We start from the raw sequence: 23077 nt of genomic DNA, 5'->3' as shown, positions 1-23077 counted from the left end.
GACACACCTCTGAGGCCAGTTGACTGCCTGCAGGCGCCTAGTAGTTCAAAAATGGCTCTGAGCACTATGGGACTTAACTTCTGAGGTCATCAGTCCCCTAGAACTTAGAACTACTTAAACCTAATTAACCTAAGGACATCACACACATCCATGCCCGAGGCAGGATTCGAACCTGCGACCGTAGCGGTCGCGCGGTTCCAGACTGTAGCGCCTAGAACCGCTCGGCCACATCGGTCGGCCGCCTACTAGTATTTCGCAGGTTTCTTCTGAAAAGGCACATTTGTAATATACTAAATAAATGTAGGCGGGTGCCACTGAGTGTTTTGCTGGATTGGGGATCTTAGAGGGACGCTTTTCCATTTTATTCATGGATGTGCCAACGTCACATCCCTCCACGATCACGCCAGGAGGGTTTGAACGTGGAGCACCGAAAAAGCATAAGGAGCATTTGCTGCTTCGGATCACGTTCAGATTTCGTCTAATGGTTTTGAACGGTCCCTAATGGATCCACCTCGTACACCAGGGCAAAACTTGCTGTCGCATTGCACTCCAAAGGGTTCAGATAATATTCGGTGCCGTTACAGACTATTAATGTTTGTTGAGAAGGGATGAATGGGCCAAGAGGTGTCCATAGTGCCAAAGGTTGTAGACAACGTCGTAATTTTGCTCATCGCACTGCGAACTACTGTTTTCGATCGCGAAATGTGTGGAAACCAACGTTCTGAGGAAACGCGTGGTTTCATTGCCGCCCTTTATGTCACCACGCAGAGCACTTTGCTTTCGATTCTCAGCGGCGGTGTGTCTGAAATGTTATCTTCGGCCAACCATAGAAATTCCTAGGAAGAGTGTTAAGCAAATGTAACAGATCCATGAAAGAAGTGGCTTCTGAAACACTTGTTCGAACGATTCGTGAGTATTCTCATCGCACTGGAGCCCTTACCATGTAGGCCTAGTAGTAGTACATCTACATCTACATCCATACTCCGCAAGCCACCTGACGGTGTGTGGCGGAGGGTACCTTGAGTACCTCTATCGGTTCTCCCTTCTATTCCAGTCTCGTATTGTTCGTGGAAAGAAGGATTGTCGGTATGCCTCTGTGTGGGCTCTAATCTCACTGATTTTATCCTCATGGTCTCTTCGCGAGATATGCGTAAGAGGGAGCAATATACTGGTTAACTCCTTGCTGTCGCATTGCACTCCAAAGGGTTCAGATCACATTCAGTGCGGTTACAGCCCATTAATGTTTGTTGCGAAGGGCTGAATGGCCCATGAGGTGTCCACAGTGCCAAAGGTTGTAGACAACAAGAGATAGGGAAGATACAACGTAGAGCAATGTGTTTCGTCAGAGAGTCGTTTAGTCGACGCAAGAGCGTTACAGAGATGCTCAACAGACTCCAGTGGCTGATAGTACAAAAGATGCTTTGGGCATTACAGTGTGGTTTACTACTGAAATTCCGAGAGACTATGTTCTGGAAAAAGTCGAACAACATGTTTTTTGAAACTTCCTGGCAGATTAAAACTGTGTGCCCGACCGAGACTCGAACTCGGGACCTTTGCCTTTCGCGGGTAAGTGCTCTACCATCTGAGCTACCGAAGCACGACTCACGCCCGGTACTCACAGCTCTACATCTGCCAGTATCTCGTCTCCTACCTTCCAAACTTTACAGAAGCTCTCCTGCGAACCTTGCAGAACTAGCACTCCTGAAAGAAAGGATACAGCGGTGACATGGCTTAGCCACAGCCTGGGGGATGTTTCCAGAATGAGATTTTCACTCTGCAGCGGAGTGTGCGCTGATATGAAACTTCCTGGCAGATTAAAACTTTTTCCTTTCTTTCAGGAGTGCTAGTTCTGCAAGGTTCGCAGGAGAGCTTCTGTAAAGTTTGGAAGGTAGGAGACGAGATACTGGCAGATGTAGAGCTGTGAGTACCGGGCGTGAGTCGTGCTTCGGTAGCTCAGATGGTAGAGCACTTGCCCGCGAAAGGCAAAGGTCCCGAGTTCGAGTCTCGGTCGGGCACACAGTTTTAATCTGCCAGGAAGTTACATATCAGCGCACACTCCGCTGCAGATTGAAAATCTCATTCTGGGAACATGTTTTTTCCTCCGACTTAGGTCTCGGGAAATGACAACAATGAGATCATTCGAGAAGTTAGAGGTAATACAGAGGTTTCCCGACAATCATTCTACCCATGCGCCATTCGCAAATGGAACAGGGTAGGGATGGGGGGACAGATAGTGGTACCATAAGTACCACCCACAAATAACAGCAGGCGGCTTGAGGAATACTGATGTACATGTAAAGGTCTTATACAAAAATGGTTCAAATGGCCCTGAGCGCTATGGCAGTTAACATCGGAGGTCATCAGTCCCCTAGAACGTAGAACTACTTAAACCTAACTAACCTAAAGACATCAAACATCCTTTTCCGAGGCAGGATTCGAACCTGAGACCGTAGCAGCAGCGCGGTCCCGGACTGAAGCGCCTAGAACCGCTCGGCCACAACGGCCGGCAAACGTCTTATAGAAAATGGTACAGTTGTAAATAACGAAATATATTAGCGGTAACTAGCTGTCATAGACGTATCGTTTCATTTTGTTTTGGACTGGCACTGTATTGGGGGATTTATTACCATCTCTTAGTCTTCTGGTAACTTTGCATTCAGTGACATACGCCTATGAAGTTTTCACGAAACACGATAGAGTTATTGAATTTAAGCATGTATTTATGAAAGATACCTTTTCACACAACACTCATCTAGTAACTGTGACGTTGCACTGTAATTTACAAATACGAACACAGATCAATGTATATAGTCGAGTTCTAGCGGCATGTCATACTAAAAAAGCATTCTGAAATCATCCTGACTAAAGAAAATTACTGTTTTTGTGAGTATACTTACGTATGTAGTTGTGTTCAATTGGGGGATCTTTGTTTATGGGGTACTGAGGCTGGCAAACTGGATCTCTGGAGTTCCAGGCAAACAGCCAGTTATCTTCTTCGTGAACGAAGTCAATCCCGGGACGAAGGTCTCTTTGTTCAATGTCACTCAGAAGACAATTAGCAGGACGTCCACCACGCGTCATCCTAAATGAATACAAAATACATGCTGTAGTATATAACACTTAGATTACACACCAATGTAATGAAAGGATTATATTCTAAAAAAATACTTAAAGTCAAAACTGACACAGCAGAATTAAGGTAAATAAAGCGAGTAAATTTCATTAATGCTATGTATTTGTTCTTGAGTTTGAAACTATTCTGTTATCACACATCCCTTTTTAGTCATATATGCCTTATTTTCATTATGTTCCTTCTGCGTTCTGTTATGTTCTTTTTGTCTTGTCTGCAGAGTAAGAAACATTATCTTATTTTGCACTACAGCCATATGTTACCATTCATCTATGAAGTCTGTCCTTGTGTCGGCCTCTGACCCAATCGTCAGAAAAAAATGAGTACCAAAGCCGGAATGAAACACTGACCTATGTTTTTCGCGGTCATACTTTACCCACGGGATTATTAGAACATGCCTCACGGCCTAATTCACCTCTGTGTATTTCTCCACTCATCGTCCGACACGTTTCTGTGAGAAGTAACATTTCAGTTCAGTCGAAATCTTCGAAAGAGCAAATTTAATTACGTGGTTGAAAGAGCGATTAAATTTTTACCATATCATGAATTTTTGCGGAATAAAGATGTTCACCCGATCAAATTTTTTATATCATAATATAAATATATTTTATATCATGAATAGCCCAGAAACATAGATTGTGGGAAATGCTCCATAATTTCATTGAAAACTGTTATCTTTGTCTTTTATCTAAGGTTTGCCAAGGTACTTCCCGTACTTGTGAGCACTGGCAGTCTACTTTTGCTGGTATTACGACCGAATTTCTGCATCAGGGTAGTAAGAGTTCTTGATTTTATTGGGTGCAGATTTTTCTTTGCAGTGAAGAATACAATTACAGATGACAGCTGTGTGCACATCTCTTCTCCATCCCTGAGTTCGCTGGTCACGAATGTTCAAAACATTTTATTTCAGTGCGAAACATTGCAGGGCGAATGGATGATTTACATATATAAATAATACTTCGAAAGCATTGAGTGAAATATATAGCCAGTAGAGAAACAACAAGCGCAATGATTTATTGTGACAGTTTGCGCTTTGAAAATTTTACATCACATCAGTAAAACATATCCAAGTAATCCGGCACTTAAACTACTTGGAAGAAACGACTGCAAAATCCCCGTCCGGTTATTCTGATTTATCTTCTTACGCTTTACCTAAATCACTCCAAGTAAATACTAGGACAGTTTCGTTACGTAGACCATGGGCAATTCCTCTCCCTTCTTTTTCTAACGGAGTTTGATATTAACAAGACCGTTAAACTGTCTTCCTTCTCTTCACATCTGTAAATTGTTGCTTGGCGAATGCGCTGTTACTGATTCCTGTGATTTAACACCAGTTATGAGACTTTTCGCCTATTGCGCGCAATATATTACAATGTATATTGAAGGCTACCTGCCAGACCCAGTACCATGAAATTTTTTCTCTCCAGTGGAGAACACACAGAAATGAACTCTGACATGGATACTAACTGTAAGCACACCTTTTACCTATCACAGAATTTTGTTATTCACGAGCAAGGATTTAGGTTTGCATCCCGGTGACCAGTTGTGATCGATCGAGAAGGTTTCTGCAATTCACTACAAATTTATCATTAACTTCGAAACCCACTGTAGCTCAATAGTCAGCGAAAATATTTGAATGATGCGCTGCAGAGCTTTAAATTCGTGATTTTCGGGTCTATATCTTGAGCGTATAGTTTTAAGGGTCACTGCAAGTTGAAGCACTCGTTGTTCTTTGCACCAACAAAACGGCCACTATTCTATTTCCCACAGACGAGGATATCTGGACTGTTATAGGAGCGAATTGGTTCGATTACCATAGTTACAGGACAACGTTTCGTTGTCAGTAATTGTTATCCACGTAACGAAATGTGCCTCATTTTTTTTTTTTTTTTAGGATTTCGTATCGTCGAAACTGATATTTCAGATGTTTTCTCCGAACTCTAAGTCTGTTGATGGTGTACATACTCCCGAGGTTTCACCTGTTAGGAGGTACGACACCATTTTCGTACTATTCCACCACTACAAAATTTTCTTCATTGGCCGACCGCGAAACATCCTCGAGACTGAGATGTCCTGAAACTCTCCGAAAGATCTGAATGTGGCAGAGCCATGTGTCAGTCATCTCCAAACATTGAAAACATTTCTTTAAGTATCGGTAGACAGACAACCTGTGTGAAAAGAAATATACTCTAAACCTGCTCGCATCTACGACAACACGGATAGTGTGGGATCCATCTCTTGGCTGCAGATCTAATTATTCATGGACGCAAGTCACACCTTTCCACTTTGAGACCCATTTTGAAAAACTTTACTGGCACTCTTTTCAGTCAAACTCATTTTCACAGATAGTTTCTGTGTAATTACTTTCCTCTCCCACCCTCTCCTCCCCTCCCTCCTTTTTCGACCTCAGCAGTGCGTGTCAAACAAATCTATATTCAAAATATAAGTAAGTATTATTACATATTTATCAGTTTCGTTGTAAAAGCTATATTTTACCTTTTTTCTTTTTTTAAAAAATGTAGGTGTAGTAATATAAGACGGCAACACTGATAAAATGATTATCATGGAGCATCTCAAAGTTGTGAACTTTGCTTTTCTACCTATAAAAAAAGTCATACGTAAATGTTGTGTTACAGGCGAATAACTAAGTACAGCAAATATTTCAAGCAATATGTGCAGGCCTCGGAAGAGGGAATTAAGATTTAACGCATAAACGATATCAGATAATGGGCTCATACAACGAGGTGTAGGAAGTAATCATATGTGCCTTTATTGGAGAACCATTCCGGCATGTGAGTTAAGTGACGTAAGGAAATCACGGATAGTACGAGAAAGAAGATTTGCACCAGCCCCTCCTTAGTCTGTGAGAATACAGGTGCATGTTACCTTTTCATCTCCCGACCGTCAAATCTTCTCTGCTTATGCAGGGTTGAAAAATGATTGTTAACATCGGTACAGATATCCGAAACTTTTCTACAATACGTGATCATCTCACGATCGCGCGAAGAAAATATTTTGTGAAAAAGAGTGATGCCCTGCGGCGTCACCCTCAGGCCCGGCGACGCTTTAGTAAACAAAGTGTCGACACGTGCGAAAAAGAAGACCAGCGCTCAGACGTTAACGTGAGATGTAAGGTTTTTTATTTATTTTAATTACACGTAAAGTTCCGTAGGAACAAGTTGAGGAGCAAATCTCCAAGGTCATGGAACGTGTCAGTACATGAAATTACAACATAAAAGTAATAACAGATAAAAATAAATGTTTATGAACCCGAAAAATGTCAGTCCATAAGTTTAAGTAAAAACAATCAACAATACAATAAGAATCAGCTTAATTTTTCACGGAACTCTTTGACAGAATAGAAGGAGTGACCCATGAGGAAACTCTTCAGTTTCGATTTGAAAGCGCGTGGATTACTGCTAAGATTTTTGAATTCGAGTGGTAGCCAGAGCTCAGAAGGTCATGTGAGGTGTAAGGTGGGTTAATGATGTCACATCTTTTTTATTTTTATTTATTTATTTATTGTTCCGTGGGACCAAATTAAGGAGAAGTCTCCATGGTCATGGAACGAGTCAATACATGAAATTATAACACTATATTAGAAACAGATAAAATGAAATATAAAAAAAAAACATATTCAGGTGACAAGTCGTAAGTTTAAATGAAGAAAATCAAAAATGTAACACTGGAATTTGCTTAATTTTTTAGCTCTTCCAGGAGCTCCTCGACAGAATAGAAGGAGTGAGTCATGAGGAAACTCTTCAGTTTAGACTTAAAAGAGTTTTGGCTACTGCTGAGATTTTTGAGTTCTTGTGGTAGCTTATTGAAAATGGATGCACCAAACTTCACCAAAATGCTGTACAATACCACCTGGACGTGTCAGAGGATGTGTAGGCCGTCTTACCCACAATTCTCCCCTTATTTTGACGTCTCCGCAATCGAGGTTAAAACCGCGACGCTGAGCGTTGAAATTAAGCATTTTTCTTACCCGTGAAAAGATTTCACACACACCGCAGCTGGGAGTCGACATGAGACCTGGCATAAAGGGAGACAACGAAAACATCCTTCCCTTGAGGCGCTGCACACATTATCCAATCGAAGACGACAGTTCGCCGTGTGATGAACAACAGGGCGACGTTCTTGACAATCTTTGACGCTGCTAATACACCAAGGACACTTCAACTTTTATCTAAAGACATTGTGGGCCAGCAACACCAATGAATGTGATCGCACTGTGAGGGCAATTTTTGCTCTGGTGTACGGAGCAGAACGACACGAGACGCTTCAAAACCATTCGACGAAATTTGAGCGTGATCCGAAGCGTTAAAGGGTGCCTGTTTCGCGCCATTCTGTGGCGTGATCACGGGGGGATGCGACAAGTATGAATAAAACGGCAAAGGGTCCGTCGAAGACTCTCACCCCCCTAGTTCGGCGGTTCTGTCAGTGTGACTCACCCACGTTTGTGCAGCACTTTAAAAATGTACCTCTACAGAGAAAACGCGTGACGCAGCTAGGCAACCACTTGACACGTCTCCGCTCCGGCATGCCTAATAACAGGTGGCCAGAACTCTCAGGGATCTTTTTGTGCAGATACATTTTTACAGTGATCAACAAACGAAGGCGGGTGTCACTGACAGCACTGCCTAACTGGTGGGCCTTAGAGGAACGCTTTGCTGTTTTATTCACGCATGTGTCAATGTCGCGCCCCTCCGTGATCACGCCACAGGAGGGTTGAAAAAACATAACCACTCTTTGATACTTCCAATCGCGTTCCAATTTCGTCGAATGGTTTTGAACGGTTGTGGTTCCACACTGAATACCAGATAAGAAATTGCGGTCGCACTGCACTGGAAATGGGTACTATCAGGTTCAGTGTAGTTACTAGCCGACGATCTCCTTAGAGAAGGACTGAAGCGTCCGTGGGGCGTTAGCGATGTCAAAGATTATGAGGAACGTCGCACTACTTCTCGCCCCACTGTTAACTGTCGTTTTCTATCGCAAAATGTGTGGAATCAGCGCCTCAAGAGAAGGGGCACTGGCGCTCTTTATGCCAACCCCGGAGGCCTTTTCATGTAGATTCCTAGCGGCGGTGTGTCTGAAATATTTTCCTCGGTCACTTGTAAGAGAAACGCGTTATTTCAACGCTGAGCGTCGCTCTTCGAACCTCGATCACGGAGGCGTCAAAACAAGGGGTGAAATGTGGGTAAGAGGGACTGTGACGATCTTGTAATCCTCTGACACGTCCACGAAGGTGTTGGGCAGAATTGTGGCGAAATTTGGTGCCAGTGTGATATCATTAACCAATATTGCTCCTCTTATGGGCTTCTGAGATCAAGCCTTTTTTTTTCGTATGTGTCGACACATCGCTGTCTGAAGCGTCACGAGGGGACGTCGCAGGACGCCATGCTTTTGCATCATTACAGACGAAGGTTGTAGGTATTCAAACTTACACGTCGCAGTGGGGAAATAATTACGAGGTTTCGAAGAAGTGATCATATAACTCTGTTGTGAAATGTATTGCTTATGCTCTTGAGAGGCGGTAGGCTGTAGGCACTCTACGTCGTGGCCATGCAATGTATGTTGTCTGTAAATCAGTCATCTTGTCAACGTGAAAAGTGGTAGGCCGACCAAGTTAAAGTCCCTGATTCGCTTCCAAAAAAGCTTTCTCCGCTTAGAGACACACATTATTAAGATCTTATTGATGAAAAGCACTCTATAAGTTTGCTAGAGTAGGTTGTATGCATACCTAAATAACGGACCCCGCAGATTTGGCAAAATTTAGTTGTCCAGTGCCGGCGAAAGCTGAAGCACATGTATTGTCGTAGGGAAGCGTCAGCGAACATTTTGTCTCTAACAAAAGTGATTCTTCATCGATAAACGATTTTATACAAAGACTTTGAAATACCGTGTGTCTATTAGGTGCCAACAACGTGGTTCTCTGTCGATACGGGGTATGGAGTCTAAAGTGCTCTAGTATTAATTGCCGAACTGACTGGGAAGAATATCACAGAGTTACAAAAGTATCAAGGTAGTTTTCTCGCTCTCACACCAGAGAGAAGCGATATTACGAAACCACACACACGCAACTTATCTTTGGATAACAGTATTCAGTGAAAGCGTCCATGTTACTGCAGCATGGTTTTCTAATGTCATCAACCCACCATCCATAGGTCGTCTTCTCGGCCTTTTCCAATGTCTTGGCTTACGATACATTAATTCCGTTATTCACATTCCACCAATTTGCCTGGTTACAAGATCCACTCGCTCCGTCTAATTTTTCAATATTCTCATAATTACGTTCTCCACTCCAATCGCGTTCCGGATCCATTTGTTTGTTTTTCTGTGTCTCACACTAATCCCCAGCAAGCTTCTCTCCATTCATTGTTCGCTGCGTAACACTAAGATCTTGGATGGTTTTCACTTTAACCGCGAATATCCCACTGTCTTAAGTTAAAACTGTTAACATGCAAGTACACTCCCTGACAAAAATGTGATGTTCCAAGAATACATATTCGGATGTCAATGAATCTTCGTACATACACACAACGCAGCCTGATATGTGAATGATAAGAGTTGCAATTATTCATGACAGGTGTAACGGCCACCAGGGTGTACTAGTGTTATTCGTAAATAGTGTTGTTAGCAGGCCTGGTCCTGTATGTACACTGAACAGCCGGTATGCCCAGGTTTGGCACGGATAACAGCGGTGAGGCTTTGGAAGGTCGTTGGAGGGAACTGGTGCCACATCTGCACAGATAAGTGCAATTCCCGTAAACTCTGGTGAGCTCTGACACCACGGTAAATCCCATTCCAGATGTGATCGATCGGTTACAGATCTGGCGATTTGGGAGCCAAAACATCAATTGGAACTCGCCACTGTGTTCCTCGAACAACTCTAACACACTCCTGTCCTTGTGATATGGTGCATTATCTCGTTTAAAATGCCACTGGCGTCGGGAAGCATGATCGTCGTGAAGGGATATACGTTGTCTGCAAACAGTGCACGATCCTCCTTGGCCGTCACGGTCCCTTGCAGGAGCTCCACTGGACCCAGGGATGCCTACGTGAATGTCCCCCAGAGCGTAAAGGAGCCGCCACTAGCTTGTTTCCGTTCCGCAGGACAGGTTCAAATGGTTCAAATGGCTGTGAGCACTATGGGACTTAACTTCTGAGGTCATCAGTCCCATAGTACTTAGAACTATTTAAACCTAACTAACCTAAGGACATCACACACATCCATGCCCGGAGCAGGATTCGAACCTGCGACCGTAGCGGTCGCGCGGTTCCAGACTGTAGCGCCTAGAACCGCTCGGCCACCCCGGCCGGCCGCAGGACAGGCTTCAAGCAGCTGTTTCCTTGGAAGATGACCGATCACGCCCTCCCATTGGCATGATGAAGAAGGTATCGCGATTCATCAGACCATGCAACGCTCTGGCACTGAGACAATGTCCAGCGCCGACAGTCACGTGCCCATTTCAGTCGTAGTTGCCGATGTGGTGTTAAGATGGGCATATGCATGGGTCGTCGACTGCGGAGGCCCATCGTTAAGAGTGTTCGGTGCATTGTGTGTTCAGGCATACTTGTGTTCTGGCCAGCATTAAAGTGACGTTAGTTCACCACCTGTCCTGTTTTACCAGTATGCACAACGACGTCCGACATCTGTAATGAAGGATGGCCGCCTAACCCCATGACGTCTGGACGCAGTTTCACTTTGGTTTCGCCACAGCACTCCTCGAACACCTGACAAGTCGTGCAGTTTCCGAAATGCCAGTACCGAGTCTTCGGGCCGTCACAATCTGTCCTCGGTCAAACTCAGATAGATCGCGCGCCTTCTCCATTCTACACACGGACAGCACGTCCACTGACACTAAATGCACCGTGCGTGTATCTGACTAGCAGGCATTCCTCGCCAGGTGACGGTGCTATCTCCGCGACGGATTTATACCGATAGTAGGTCGGTGGTAATAATGTTCTGCCTCATTAGCGTGAGAGGCGTAAACAGCGTCAGTAGCTGAGTGATCACTGTGAAGGAAACGTAGACGGCACAGTTTCGTGTGACATAGCATTATCAAAATCTGACGGAGTTTGAAAGGGGCCTCGTTGCGAGTCTCCGTTTGGTCAGCTAGTCGAATGATGCAATATCAACACTTGTGGGACATTTTGGTAGGACAGTGTTTCGATCCAAAACTCCATACGATTGTGTGAGCAGGCATACTTGTAGTCAATGTTCTGTTCGATCACGTCTGACCACCGAAAAGGAGGCTCGCCTTATTGTGCACCAAGCACATCTTAACTCCTCCACATCAACACCTGCCGTCCGACAGGAAATAATCGACTGCCTGCAGCATTCTGTGACATCCCTTACCATTGGTGTGAGGCTAATACAAGCTGAATTAGGAAGTTACCATCCTACGCATAGCACAAACGGCTGCGTTTAGAGTGTTGCCATGATTGGGAAGTATGGACTGCGGATGAATGGAGTCGCGTTGCGTTCAGCGATGAATCCGGTTGCCAATACCCTGGATGGCCATCGCCGGCGAATAAGACCTCAATCTGGGGAGAGGCCACATTCTTCCAATCTTCCAATGCTTTGGAGAGTCACAGCGGTTTTACTCCTGTCGTGGGGAACCATCTGGTATGACTTCAAGTCACGACTCGTAGTGATTGAGGGCTCTCTGGCGGCACAACGATGCGTCGCGGACACCCTGCGTCCTCGTACATTACCTGTCACGTAACAGTATTTTGGCGCAATTTTTCAACAGAACAATACTCATTCACACACGGCACGTGTATCTACAAACCTATGTGTGATGTTGAGGTACTCCCGTGGCCAGTAAGATACTCAGATCTGTCCCTGACGGAAGACACGTGGGAACAGCTCGGACGAAATTCCATCCCAGGATATCAAGGAGCAGTTTCAATACTCGTGTGCCATCTTGCATTAGGAGGCACCCTTCCGAACCGAATCAGTGCATGTATCCCGGTAAGAGAGGGTGCAACATCATACTGATAAATAGGATGATACCGCCAAGTCCTTTGTAAATTTGATTGATTTTGTAATCACTGAAATGCGTAACATCACATACCCTCTCAACTCGTTAACTTTCATTTCGTTTCCACCTTTCCATCTGGGTGCTTCTCTTTTCTGTCAAGCATTCTGTTATGAACTTTCCGTTTAAAATACACTTCTGGAAACTGAATTAAGAACACCGTGAATTCATTGTCCCAGGAAGGGGAAACTTTATTGACACATTCCTGAGGTCAGATACATCACATGATCACACTGACAGAACCACAGGCACATAGACACAGGCAACAGAGCATGCACAATGTCGGCACTAGTACAGTGTATATCCACCTTTCGCAGCAATGCAGGCTGCTATTCTCCCATGGAGACGATCGTAGAGATGCTGGATGTAGTCCTGTGGAACGGCTTGCCATGCCATTTCCACCTGGCGCCTCAGTTGGACCAGCGTTCGTGCTGGACGTGCAGACCGCGTGAGACGACGCTTCATCCAGTCCCAAACATGCTCAATGGGGGACAGATCCGGAGATCTTGCTGGCCAGGGTAGTTGACTTACACCTTCTAGAGCACGTTGGGTGGCACGGGATACATGCGGACGTGCATTGTCCTGTAGGAACAGCAAGTTCCCTTGCCGGTCTAGGAATGGTAGAACGATGGGTTCGATGACGGTTTGGATGTACCGTGCACTATTCAGTGTCCCCTCGACGATCACCAGTGGTGTACGGCCAGTGTAGGAGATCGCTCCCCACACCATGATGCCGGGTGTTGGCCCTGTGTGCCTCGGTCGTATGCAGTCCTGATTGTGGCGCTCACCTGCACGGCGCCAAACACGCATACGACCATCATTGGCACCAAGGCAGAAGCGACTCTCATCGCTGAAGACGACACGTCTCCATTCGTCCCTCCATTCACGCCTGTCGCGACACCACTGGAGGCGGGCTGCACGATGTTGGGGCGTGAGCGGAAGACGGCCTAACGGTGTGCGGGACCGTAGCCCAGCTTCATGGAGACGGTTGCGAATGGTCCTCGCCGATACCCCAGGAGCAACAGTGTCCCTAATTTGCTGGGAAGTGGCGGTGCGGTCCCCTACGGCACTGCATAGGATCCTACGGTCTTGGCGTGCATCCGTGCGTCGCTGCGGTCCGGTCCCAGGTCGACGGGCACGTGCACCTTCCGCCGACCACTGGCGACAACATCGATGCACTGTGGAGACCTCACGCCCCACGTGTTGAGCAATTCGGCGGTACGTCCACCCGGCCTCCCGCATGCCCACTATACGCCCTCGCTCAAAGTCCGTCAACTGCACATACGGTTCACGTCCACGCTGTCGCGGCATGCTACCAGTGTTAAAGACTGCGATGGAGCTCCGTATGCCACGTCAAACTGGCTGACACTGACGGCGGCGGTGCACAAATGCTGCGCAGCTAGCGCCATTCGACGGCCAACACCGCGGTTCCTGGTGTGTCCGCTGTGCCGTGCGTGTGATCATTGCTTGTACAGCCCTCTCGCAGTGTCCGGAGCAAGTATGGTGGGTCTGACACACCGGTGTCAATGTGTTCCTTTTTCCATTTCCAGGAGTGTATGTTAAACTTAATTATGAATACAGTAGTTTTTCAGAAGAGCTCCAGGCCACTGTTTGCTCTTCTGGTTACTTCCTTTTCCATTCATCGAGTGTTGCCTTCAACCGTCGTAGCTATTAATGGTCCACCCGATGAAGTTTCGGAAGTGGTCTTATAAGTAAATTTTCCTCGAGACATTTAAGTCTCATATTTATCTACGATAATGATGGAACCTGAATAAAACGACCATGACTTCAAATATTGGAGTGCTATTCCAGTGTGCAGATAACGAAGAAATTGAAGAAATGTATGATGCAATAAAAGAAATTATTCAGAGAGTGAAGGGAGACGAAAATTTAATAGTCATGGGTGACTGGAATTCGAGTGTAGGAAAAGGGAGAGAAGGAAACGTAGTAGGTGAATATGGATTGGGGCTGAGAAATGAAAGAGGAATTCGCCTGGTAGAATTTTGCACAGAACACAACATAATCATAGCTAACACTTGGTTTAAGAATCATGAAAGAAGGTTGTATACAAGGAAGAACCCTGGAGATACTAAAAGGTATCACATAGATTATATATTGGTAAGACAGAGATTTAGGAACCAGGTTTTAAATTGTAAGACATTTCCAGGGGCAGATGTGGACTCTGACCACAATCTATTGGTTATGACCTGGAGATTAAAACTGAAGAAACTGCAAAAAGGTGGGAATTTAAGGGGATGGGACCTGGATAAACTGAAAGGACCAGAGGTTTTACAGAGTTTCAGGGAGAGCATAAGGGAACAATTGACAGGAATGGGGGAAAGAAATACAGTAGAAGAAGAATGGGTAGCTTTGAGGGATGAAGTAGTGAAGGGAGCAGAGGATCAAGTAGGTAAAAAGACGAGGGCTAGTAGAAATCCTTGGGTAACAGAAGAAATATTGAATTTAATTGATGAAAGGAGAAAATATAAAAATGCAGTAAGTGAAGCAGGCAAAAAGGAATACAAACGTCTCAAAAATGAGATCGACAGGAAGTGCAAAATGGCTAAGCAGGGATGGCTAGAGGACAAATGTAAGGATGTAGAGGCTTATCTCACTAGGGGTAAGATAGTTACTGCCTACAGGAAAATGAAAAAGTCCTTTGGAGAAAAGAGAACCACTTGTATGAACATCAAGAGCTCAGATGGAAACCCAGTTCTAAGCAAAGAAGGGAAAGCAGAAAGGTGGAAGGTGTATATAGAGGGTCTATACAAGGGCGATGTACTTGAGGACAATATTATGGAAATGGTAGAGGATGTAGATGAAGATGAAATGGGAGATATGATACTGCGTGAAGAATTTGACAGAGCACTGAAAGACCTGAGTCGGAACAAGGCCCTCGGAGTAGATAACATTCCATTGGAACTACTGACGGCCTTGGGAGAGCCAGTCCTGTCAAAACTCTACCATCTGGTGAGCAAGATGTATGAAACAGGCGAAATACCCTCAGACTTCAAGAAGAATATAATAATTCCAATCCCAAAGAATGCAGGTGTTGACAGATGTGAAAATTACCGAACAATCAGTTTAATAAGCCACAGCTGCAAAATACTAACACGAATTCTTTACAGACGAATAGAAAAACTAGTAGAAGCCGACCTCGGGGAAGATCAGTTTGGATTCCATAGAAACACTGGAACACGTGAGGCAATACTGACCTTACGACTTATCTTAGAAGAAAGATTAAGGAAAGGCAAACCTACGTTTCTAGCATTTGTAGACTTAGAGAAAGCTTTTGACAATGTTGACTGGAATACTCTCTTTCAAATTCTAAAGGTGGCAGGGGTAAAATACAGGGAGCGAAAGGTTATTTACAATTTGTACAGAAACCAGATGGCAGTTATAAGAGTCGAGGGACATCAAAGGGAAGCAGTGGTTGGGAAGGGAGTAATACAGGGTTGTAGCCTCTCCCCGATGTTATTCAATCTGTATATTGAGCAAGCAGTAAGGGAAACAAAAGAAAAATTCGGAGTAGGTATTAAAATCCATGGAGAAGAAATAAAAATTTTGAGGATCGCCGATGACATTGTAATTCTGTCAGAGACAGCAAAGGACTTGGAAGAGCAGTTGAATGGAATGGACAGTGTCTTGAAAGGAGGATATAAGATGAACATCAACAAAAGCAAAACGAGGATAATGGAATGTAGTCGAATTAAGTCGGGTGATGCTGAGGGAATTAGATTAGGAAATGAGATACTTAAAGTAGTAAAGGAGTTTTGCTATTTGGGGAGCAAAATAACTGACGATGGTCGAAGTAGAGAGTCTACATTTAGACTGGCAATGGCAAGGAAAGCGTTTCTGAAGAAGAGGAATTTGTTAACATCGAGTATAGATTTAAGTGTCAGGAAGTCATTTCTGAAAGTATTTGTATGGAGTGTAGCCATGTATGGAAGTGAAACATGGACGATAAATAGTTTGGACAAGAAGAGAATAGAAGCTTTCGAAATGTGGTGCTACAGAAGAATGCTGAAGATTAGATGGGTAGATCACATAACTAATGAGGAAGTATTGAATAGGATTGGGGAGAAGAGAAGTTTGTGGCACAACTTGACCAGAAGAAGGGATCGGTTGGTAGGACATGTTTTGAGGCATCAACGGATCACCAATTTAGTATTGGAGGGCAGCGTGGAGAGTAAAAATCGTAGAGGGAGACCAAGAGATGAATACACTAAGCAGATTCAGAAGGATGTAGGTTGCAGTAGGTACTGGGAGATGAAGAAGCTTGCACAGGATAGAGTAGCACGGAGAGCTGCATCAAACCAGTCTCAGGACTGAAGACCACAACAACAACATTCCAGTGTCGTAGAGCCCTGGCAATGGAGACGATTTAGGGGGGAAATGAGCTGAGGATATGTGAGACATCATTATCGCAGATAACTATGAGACTTAAATGTCTCGAGGAAAATTTAATTATAAGATTTGTACGATTACCTGAGGTACAGGATTTCTCCATTACGTCCAACGCTGGGGTGTTATTCCAGTTCCGGAGAGCCTTGGAAATAGTGACGATTTAGGGGGAAAATAAGCTGAAGATAAGTAAAAACTTGCCTAGTAAGCAAGGAGACCCGAGTTCAAGTCCTGGCCGTGGCACGAATTTTAATTCATTTATTCAGCTTCCTTCATTTTCGGAAGTGAATCCAGTCATCATTTACTAGCACGCACGATGTTTCGTTAGGGCATCTGCCAGACATTATCACGTGAGTTATCGAAGATGAACATCGGCTTCGCACGTTACACAATTTACTAGCGCACTGTCTGCCTTTCACACAATAATTGATGTCATAACTGGACCGACCACAGCATGCAGCGCCATCGATGCGGGAATGGGGAAACTCAGCTGTGTGGTGGGTTGCCGCTCGAGTGAAAGTCTCTATCGGGACCAGTGTAATACTTACCCTCTCTGATCAAAAGTAACTAGACATCCCTATGTAATGCAAAACTGACCACCAGACGTCGCGAGAGGCGGACCTGCCAGTATAAAAGAAGGTGGGTAAAACTGTTATGTCAATAGGGAAGCAGGGGACCTCAGTGACTTCGAACGCGGACTAGTCATTGAAAGGCACGCGCGTAAAAAATCCATTAAGGACATCTCAGCCCTTTTGCAGATGCCCCAATCGACTGTTGATGAAGTGCAAAAGTGAAGGAACAACCACACCTAAACCGTGGCCAGGTAGCCACATGTTCCTGACAGAGAGAGACTGCCGAGCACTGCGGAGGCTGCTTGTAAAAAATCGCACTAAATCAGCGGGAGGAATCGCTCGTGAGTTCCAAAATGCTGCTAGCAGTCCAGTTAGTACAATGACTGTGCGTAGGGAGTTAAAAACAATGGGGTTCAGTGGACGAGCAGCCCCTCATAAGCCAGTACTCAGTGCTAAGCGACGCTTGAGGTGGTGTAAAGAGTGACGTCACTGGATAGTGAATGGCTGAAAACGAAGGATTTGGAGTGATGAATCACTCTGTACCCTGTAGAAATCCGATGGAAGCGTTTGGGTTTGGTTAACGCCTGGAGAACATTACCTGCCATCGTGCGTAGTACCAACAGTGAAGTAAAGAGGAAGTTGTGTTACAGTATGGGGGTGTTTTTCATGATTTGGGTGTAGTCCCCGTATTGCCCTTTAGAAACCGCTAAATTCGGCAGGATTTGAACATATTTTACAGCATTGTGTACTGAGTTCAGTAGATCAACAGTTAGGGAGACAACTACTGGATCAGCATGAGAGTGCAACCTGTCACAAACCAGCATCTGTTAGGCAATTGTATGTGAACAATGACATTCCTAAAATGGACAGGCTTGCCCAGAGTCCCGACCTGAACCCAATGAAACACCTCTAGCATTAGTTAGAACGTCGATTTCGATGTGGAGAGCAGCGTCCAACATCACTGTCTCTCTGGTTTTCGGCTCTTGAGGAAGAATGTGGTGCCACAGACATTCAAACACCTCATTGAGTCTCCCCAGTCGAGTTAAATCCGTCATAAAGGTGAGGGATGTACAAATTCCTTATTGATGTCGACTAATAGATGATCAGATACTTTTGATCATATAGTGTATATGTTTCGTAGGGCAATGTTGTCAGCGCTGGCCGTGGGGCATGATGGGAACGTAAGGGGGTGTGTCAGCTGCTGGTTCTACGTAGCAAATGACATATCAGCTGGCAGATTAGATTTTCATGCCAAGAGACGAAGGAATATTGTTATCTTCTCACGTCGATGTAACTCCGAAGCCTCTATGATCTCCAAAAAAAGCCTCTTTTTACATATACATTCGTTGGCTATCCCAACTCACATCGACATTACCACCTTCTTATCTAGCCTAAACATCGGACCACGCTACAGATCAGTCCGTCTCCAAAACTTACATTCCGAGACACTGTTTCAAAAATGGCTCTGAGCACTATGGGACTTAACTTCTGAGGTCATCAGTCCCCTAGAACTTAGAACTACTTAAACCTAACTAACCTAAGGACATCACACACATCCACGCCCGAGGCAGCATTCGAACCTGCGACCGTAGCGGTCGCGCAGTTCCAGACTGAAGCGACTAGAACCGCTCGGCCAGACACCGTTTCCTTTTAAGTGATATGTTCGTTGGCTTCACCAGCTTAGAAGCAAATTTTCATCTTCCAACCTATCCTAAACCTCGGCCTATGCTACAGATCAATCTGTCACCAGAACATTCATATCGAGTGAAGTGGCGCTATGGTTAATACAATGGACTCACGTTAGAGAGAACGACAGTCCAAATCCCTGTTCGGCTATCTTGATTTAGGTTTTCCGTGATTTCCCTTAATCGCTTAAGGCAAATGCCGGGACGGTAGCTTTGACAAGGGCGCTGTCTATTTCCTTTCCTATCGTTTCCAATTAAGAGATTGTGCTCCATCGTATTCCATTGTAATTCTTCTTTACTGTACCTTTATTGCGAGAGGAAGTTGGTTTTTTTTCGTGAAACATTCTTTGGGTTCGCCAACTCACATCCAAATTATCACCTTCAACCTAACCTAGACGTTAGGCTCTGGTACACATCAATCTGTCACCACAAGCTTTATTTGAAGCAAGTATTCACGAATCAACAGCGAAGAAGAGAACGGTTTCAGTTTTGGCACTAGAATTACACTGCCTCTTGTCTCGCCTCTTTTTGGTTAAGTGAATATAACGTCCCACTGACGCATTATCAATTTTTGAGCAGTAGAGAAACACCGTCTCTGTAATCCCTGGCCGGCCGCGGTGGCCGTGCGGTTCTAGGCGCTCAGTCCGGAACCGCGTGACTGCTGCGGTCGCAGGTTCGAATCCTGCCTCAGGCATGGCTGTGTGTGATGTCCTTAGGTTAGTTAGGTTTAAGTAGTTCTAAGTTCTAGGGGACTGATGACCACAGATGTTGAGTCCCATAGTGCTCAGAGCCATTTGAACCATTTTTGTAATCCCTGGTGTACTCTGTCATCTGTTCTGAGGGGACACTCGGGGAAATAATGCGATTTCATGCATTTCTAATAGATAGGTGCTGCCCTGGTTTAAAAGCGTCCTGTAATACCTTCCCTACGGTCTCCTTAATAGTGAAATCCCAAAAATGAATTAGCAGTAGCAAAAATTATTATTTTATCGTATTTCATTGTATTTTTGGTGGATGCACAATATTCGGCATTGTCAGTCTTGGTGGGTTGCAAAAGGTGAGCGCTACGGTGAGGTTGTGCGTGACGTTCTTCCACAATAATAACTCCTCATTCAGCGATACAATTTCAAGATTCCGTACTAGTGGTCCATTTGTAAAATACCAAGGCATATACTTACCCGAAGCTCAGAGATGCACAGTAGAACTCGAAGTTTTCTCTAGCGCGTGTGCATTCCGACCTACAGATCATTTCCGTGGGGACATTGAGGACTTTCTTGACGACCGGCGGCAGCAGCTGCGCCGGCGCTCCGTAGCTCACGTAGCACGCTGAAACACGCATTTCTCATTGGCAACTTGTTTTCAATTCATTTATTGCTTACTTAAAGACCTGTTGCTTCATATTTTGAAAATATGTCATACATTTTCCAGTTTTTCCATGTAATAACGTAAGTAGTTCTATAATGTGAGCAAATATTGTTTTCAGAAATAGAAAATCAAAGTAATAACAATGAGCTGCAAACAAAATTGGATGAGTTAAAGGAAATGGGACATGTTAATTTAAAATCTTACAAGGGGAGGCCGCCAATTGTGAAATTCAGATTCGATTCATACTGCGCATAATAAAAGCTCATGGCCAGAGGTGTAATGTGGCAAAGCACCAAGATGCACTTCTCAGCCGTTGTCGAGAAAATCGACAGTTAAAATAAACCGTTGCGGTGAAATGCCCTCTACGGTTAATAGTTTTATACAGCGTCGTGGCGGAGCGGTAAGCGCTCGGGTTTATAATTGGAAGGTCGCCGGATCGAATCTCGTGCCATGCAACATTTTTTTTTATTATTAGGTTTTTGTAATTCAAATTATATATATATATATATATATATATATATATATATATATATATATATATATATAACTATTAATGCATTGCTTATGCATTTTGGTGAAGGCGGATCGCTCTCCAATTGTACCGCCTCCATTTTTCCGTTTGTTTAACAGGGTGTACCAAAGCTCTCACGTCCGCACTGATTTTCGACGATGTTATAAGTTGCGCTAGGGACCGCATCTACCTTCTTTCGAAGTTAGCAGGCAACTACGCTTTTATGCGGCGGCTCGTTTCGGCCCATTCAACATCTGTCCTTCAAGTGTAACGAGCGAGTAACGGAGCTTATATTTCATACCTGCCACAGCAAATTTGTGTTCGTGGGGTCTCTATTCTAATTCGAACGTTTGACTTACGCTCATACGTATTCGTTTCGGAATATCGTTTCTACGTCTTCCGTTAACTATACGTGGTTAACATTATGAAGACAATTAATAACATTTGTGAAATACAACTTTGTTTGCGGAAAACATAATGATGTTCGAAGTCGCCAGTTTTTCCACGACAAACGACCTTCAACAACTTATTATATGCATAATTGTTGCAACTGATTGCCGGGAATTATATATATATATGTGTGTGTATGTGTGTGTGTGTGTGTGTGTGTGTGTGTGTGTGTATAGACACATTTGAATAACAAAAAACAAATACTAAAAAAAAAAAAATTGCATGGCGCGAGATTCGATCCGGCGACCTTCGGATTACGAACCCGAGCGCTTACCGCTGCGCTACGACGCTGTCGATAATTATTAATCGTTGAGAGTATTTCACCGCAACGGTTTATTTTAACTGTCAATTTTCTCGACAACGGCTGAGAAGTGCATCTTGGTGCTTTGCCACATTACACCTCTGGCCATGAGCTTTTATCATGCGCAGTATGAATTGAATCTGAATTTCACAATTGGCGGCTTCCCCTTGTTAGTAATTTAGGAGAAACTAATAGAGAGATTTGTAGTTTTTTTATTTACTATTTAAATAAAGTATGAAATGCCACGGCTATTGTATTTTATTAATATAAGAAGTGGCACGACAGCGAGAAAAGGAGGAAAACTTTCTTTAGAGTAATATTCGAGACAACTCACAAGCCTTGGTGCCAGTATGAAGTCAGACTTGTTGACAACAGTACTGTAATGGCTCGGCGAGGACAACAACGTCGTGTAAAAAGGTGACTAGCAGATGCTGGCATACAGCCACAGTGTTCGAGAACCTTCTGTAAGTTTCTGGAATAATCTTACGGAACACCTTCGGAAGAGCCTGGGGACATCTCTACTGCAGAAACTCGCACAAAAATCGCTTAAAAACCAGTATATAAACTGCCGATGCAAGGGGCAAGACAATGATTACCAGGAAGCAGAAGAAGCAGTACTACAAGCGAGCCTCAGAGTCACTACAGAGTGGCACTTTGATGCTGCTGCACTAAACTACGAGCAGAATGTCCACATTCGAGGGAGGACTACAGAATTTCCGATACGTATCCGGTAATAGTTGTTATCTTGAGTTTTCTGTCTGTTAGAAAAGAACAGCCTATGTAGAGTATGTGTCTAGTCGTAGCAACAACTAATACTTTGTATTTTCTGTGTGTCATAATACGAAGAGTAACAAGCACTGCCTCACACTTGCGTCCTATTGGGAATGATTGTGTACAGTCGCAATTAGGTCTCCTAAGTACAGAACTCTGTTTGTGCGGCAGTTGGTCACACTGTTATGAAGAGTGCTTCACGCGCTGTGTGTATGCGCACGCCGCGCCGAGGCGCTCAGTCTTGGCTTGGCAGCCGTTGAGAATGGAGCTTCCGTTGGATGTTATCGCTAAGTGCGAATTGAGCGCAGTTATTTGGTTTTTGAACGCAAAGGGCACTGCGCCGAATGAAATCCATCGCCAACTGACGGAAGTGTATGGTGAGTCGTGACTGGATGTCAAAAATGTTCGTAAGCGGTGTAGAGAGTTTGCAGCTAGTCGGACCGAAATTCACGACGAACAAAGTTCAGTTTCTGAGGAGACAGTGTTGAAGGTTGAGCAAAGCATGTGTGAAGATCGGCGGATCACCCTGGATGATGTCTGCACGTTGGTTCCTGAGCTTTCCCGAAGCACCGCTCACAGAATTTTAAGGGAAAAATTGAACTACCAGAAGTTTTGCGCAAGATGGGTGCCACGTATGCTGACTGAGGACCACGTGCGGCAACGAGTTGATGCTTCCCGCGCATTTCTTCACCGCTTTGCAGCCGAACAGGACAACTTTGTGGATTCAATTGTCACGGGTGACGAAAGCTGGGCATACCACTTTACACCTGAGAGCAAGCAACAATCACGCCAGTGGCGGCATCCTTCTTCGCCAAAGCCGCGGAAATTCAAACAAACG

The 23077-nt window shown here is 44.5% G+C and overlaps 1 protein-coding gene across 2 annotated transcripts in view; it reads right to left on the bottom strand.

Annotated features, from left to right (window-relative positions):
* Positions 1 to 23077, bottom strand: part of LOC126469995 (uncharacterized) — a 501305-nt gene that overhangs the window by 52064 nt on the left and 426164 nt on the right. For both annotated transcript variants that reach the window (XM_050097449.1, XM_050097450.1), the window contains 2 exons: positions 20020 to 20167; positions 2898 to 3082 (listed from right to left, as the gene is read on the bottom strand). In XM_050097449.1, the coding sequence (XP_049953406.1) occupies positions 2898 to 3082; positions 20020 to 20167 (333 nt within the window). The remainder of the gene's footprint in view (positions 1 to 2897; positions 3083 to 20019; positions 20168 to 23077) is intronic.

This window comes from Schistocerca serialis, chromosome 3 (assembly GCF_023864345.2).
Source record: "Schistocerca serialis cubense isolate TAMUIC-IGC-003099 chromosome 3, iqSchSeri2.2, whole genome shotgun sequence".
In the NCBI taxonomy this organism is placed as follows: Eukaryota; Metazoa; Arthropoda; class Insecta; order Orthoptera; family Acrididae; genus Schistocerca; species Schistocerca serialis.
This window is presented reverse-complemented; position numbering and strand designations above follow the sequence as displayed.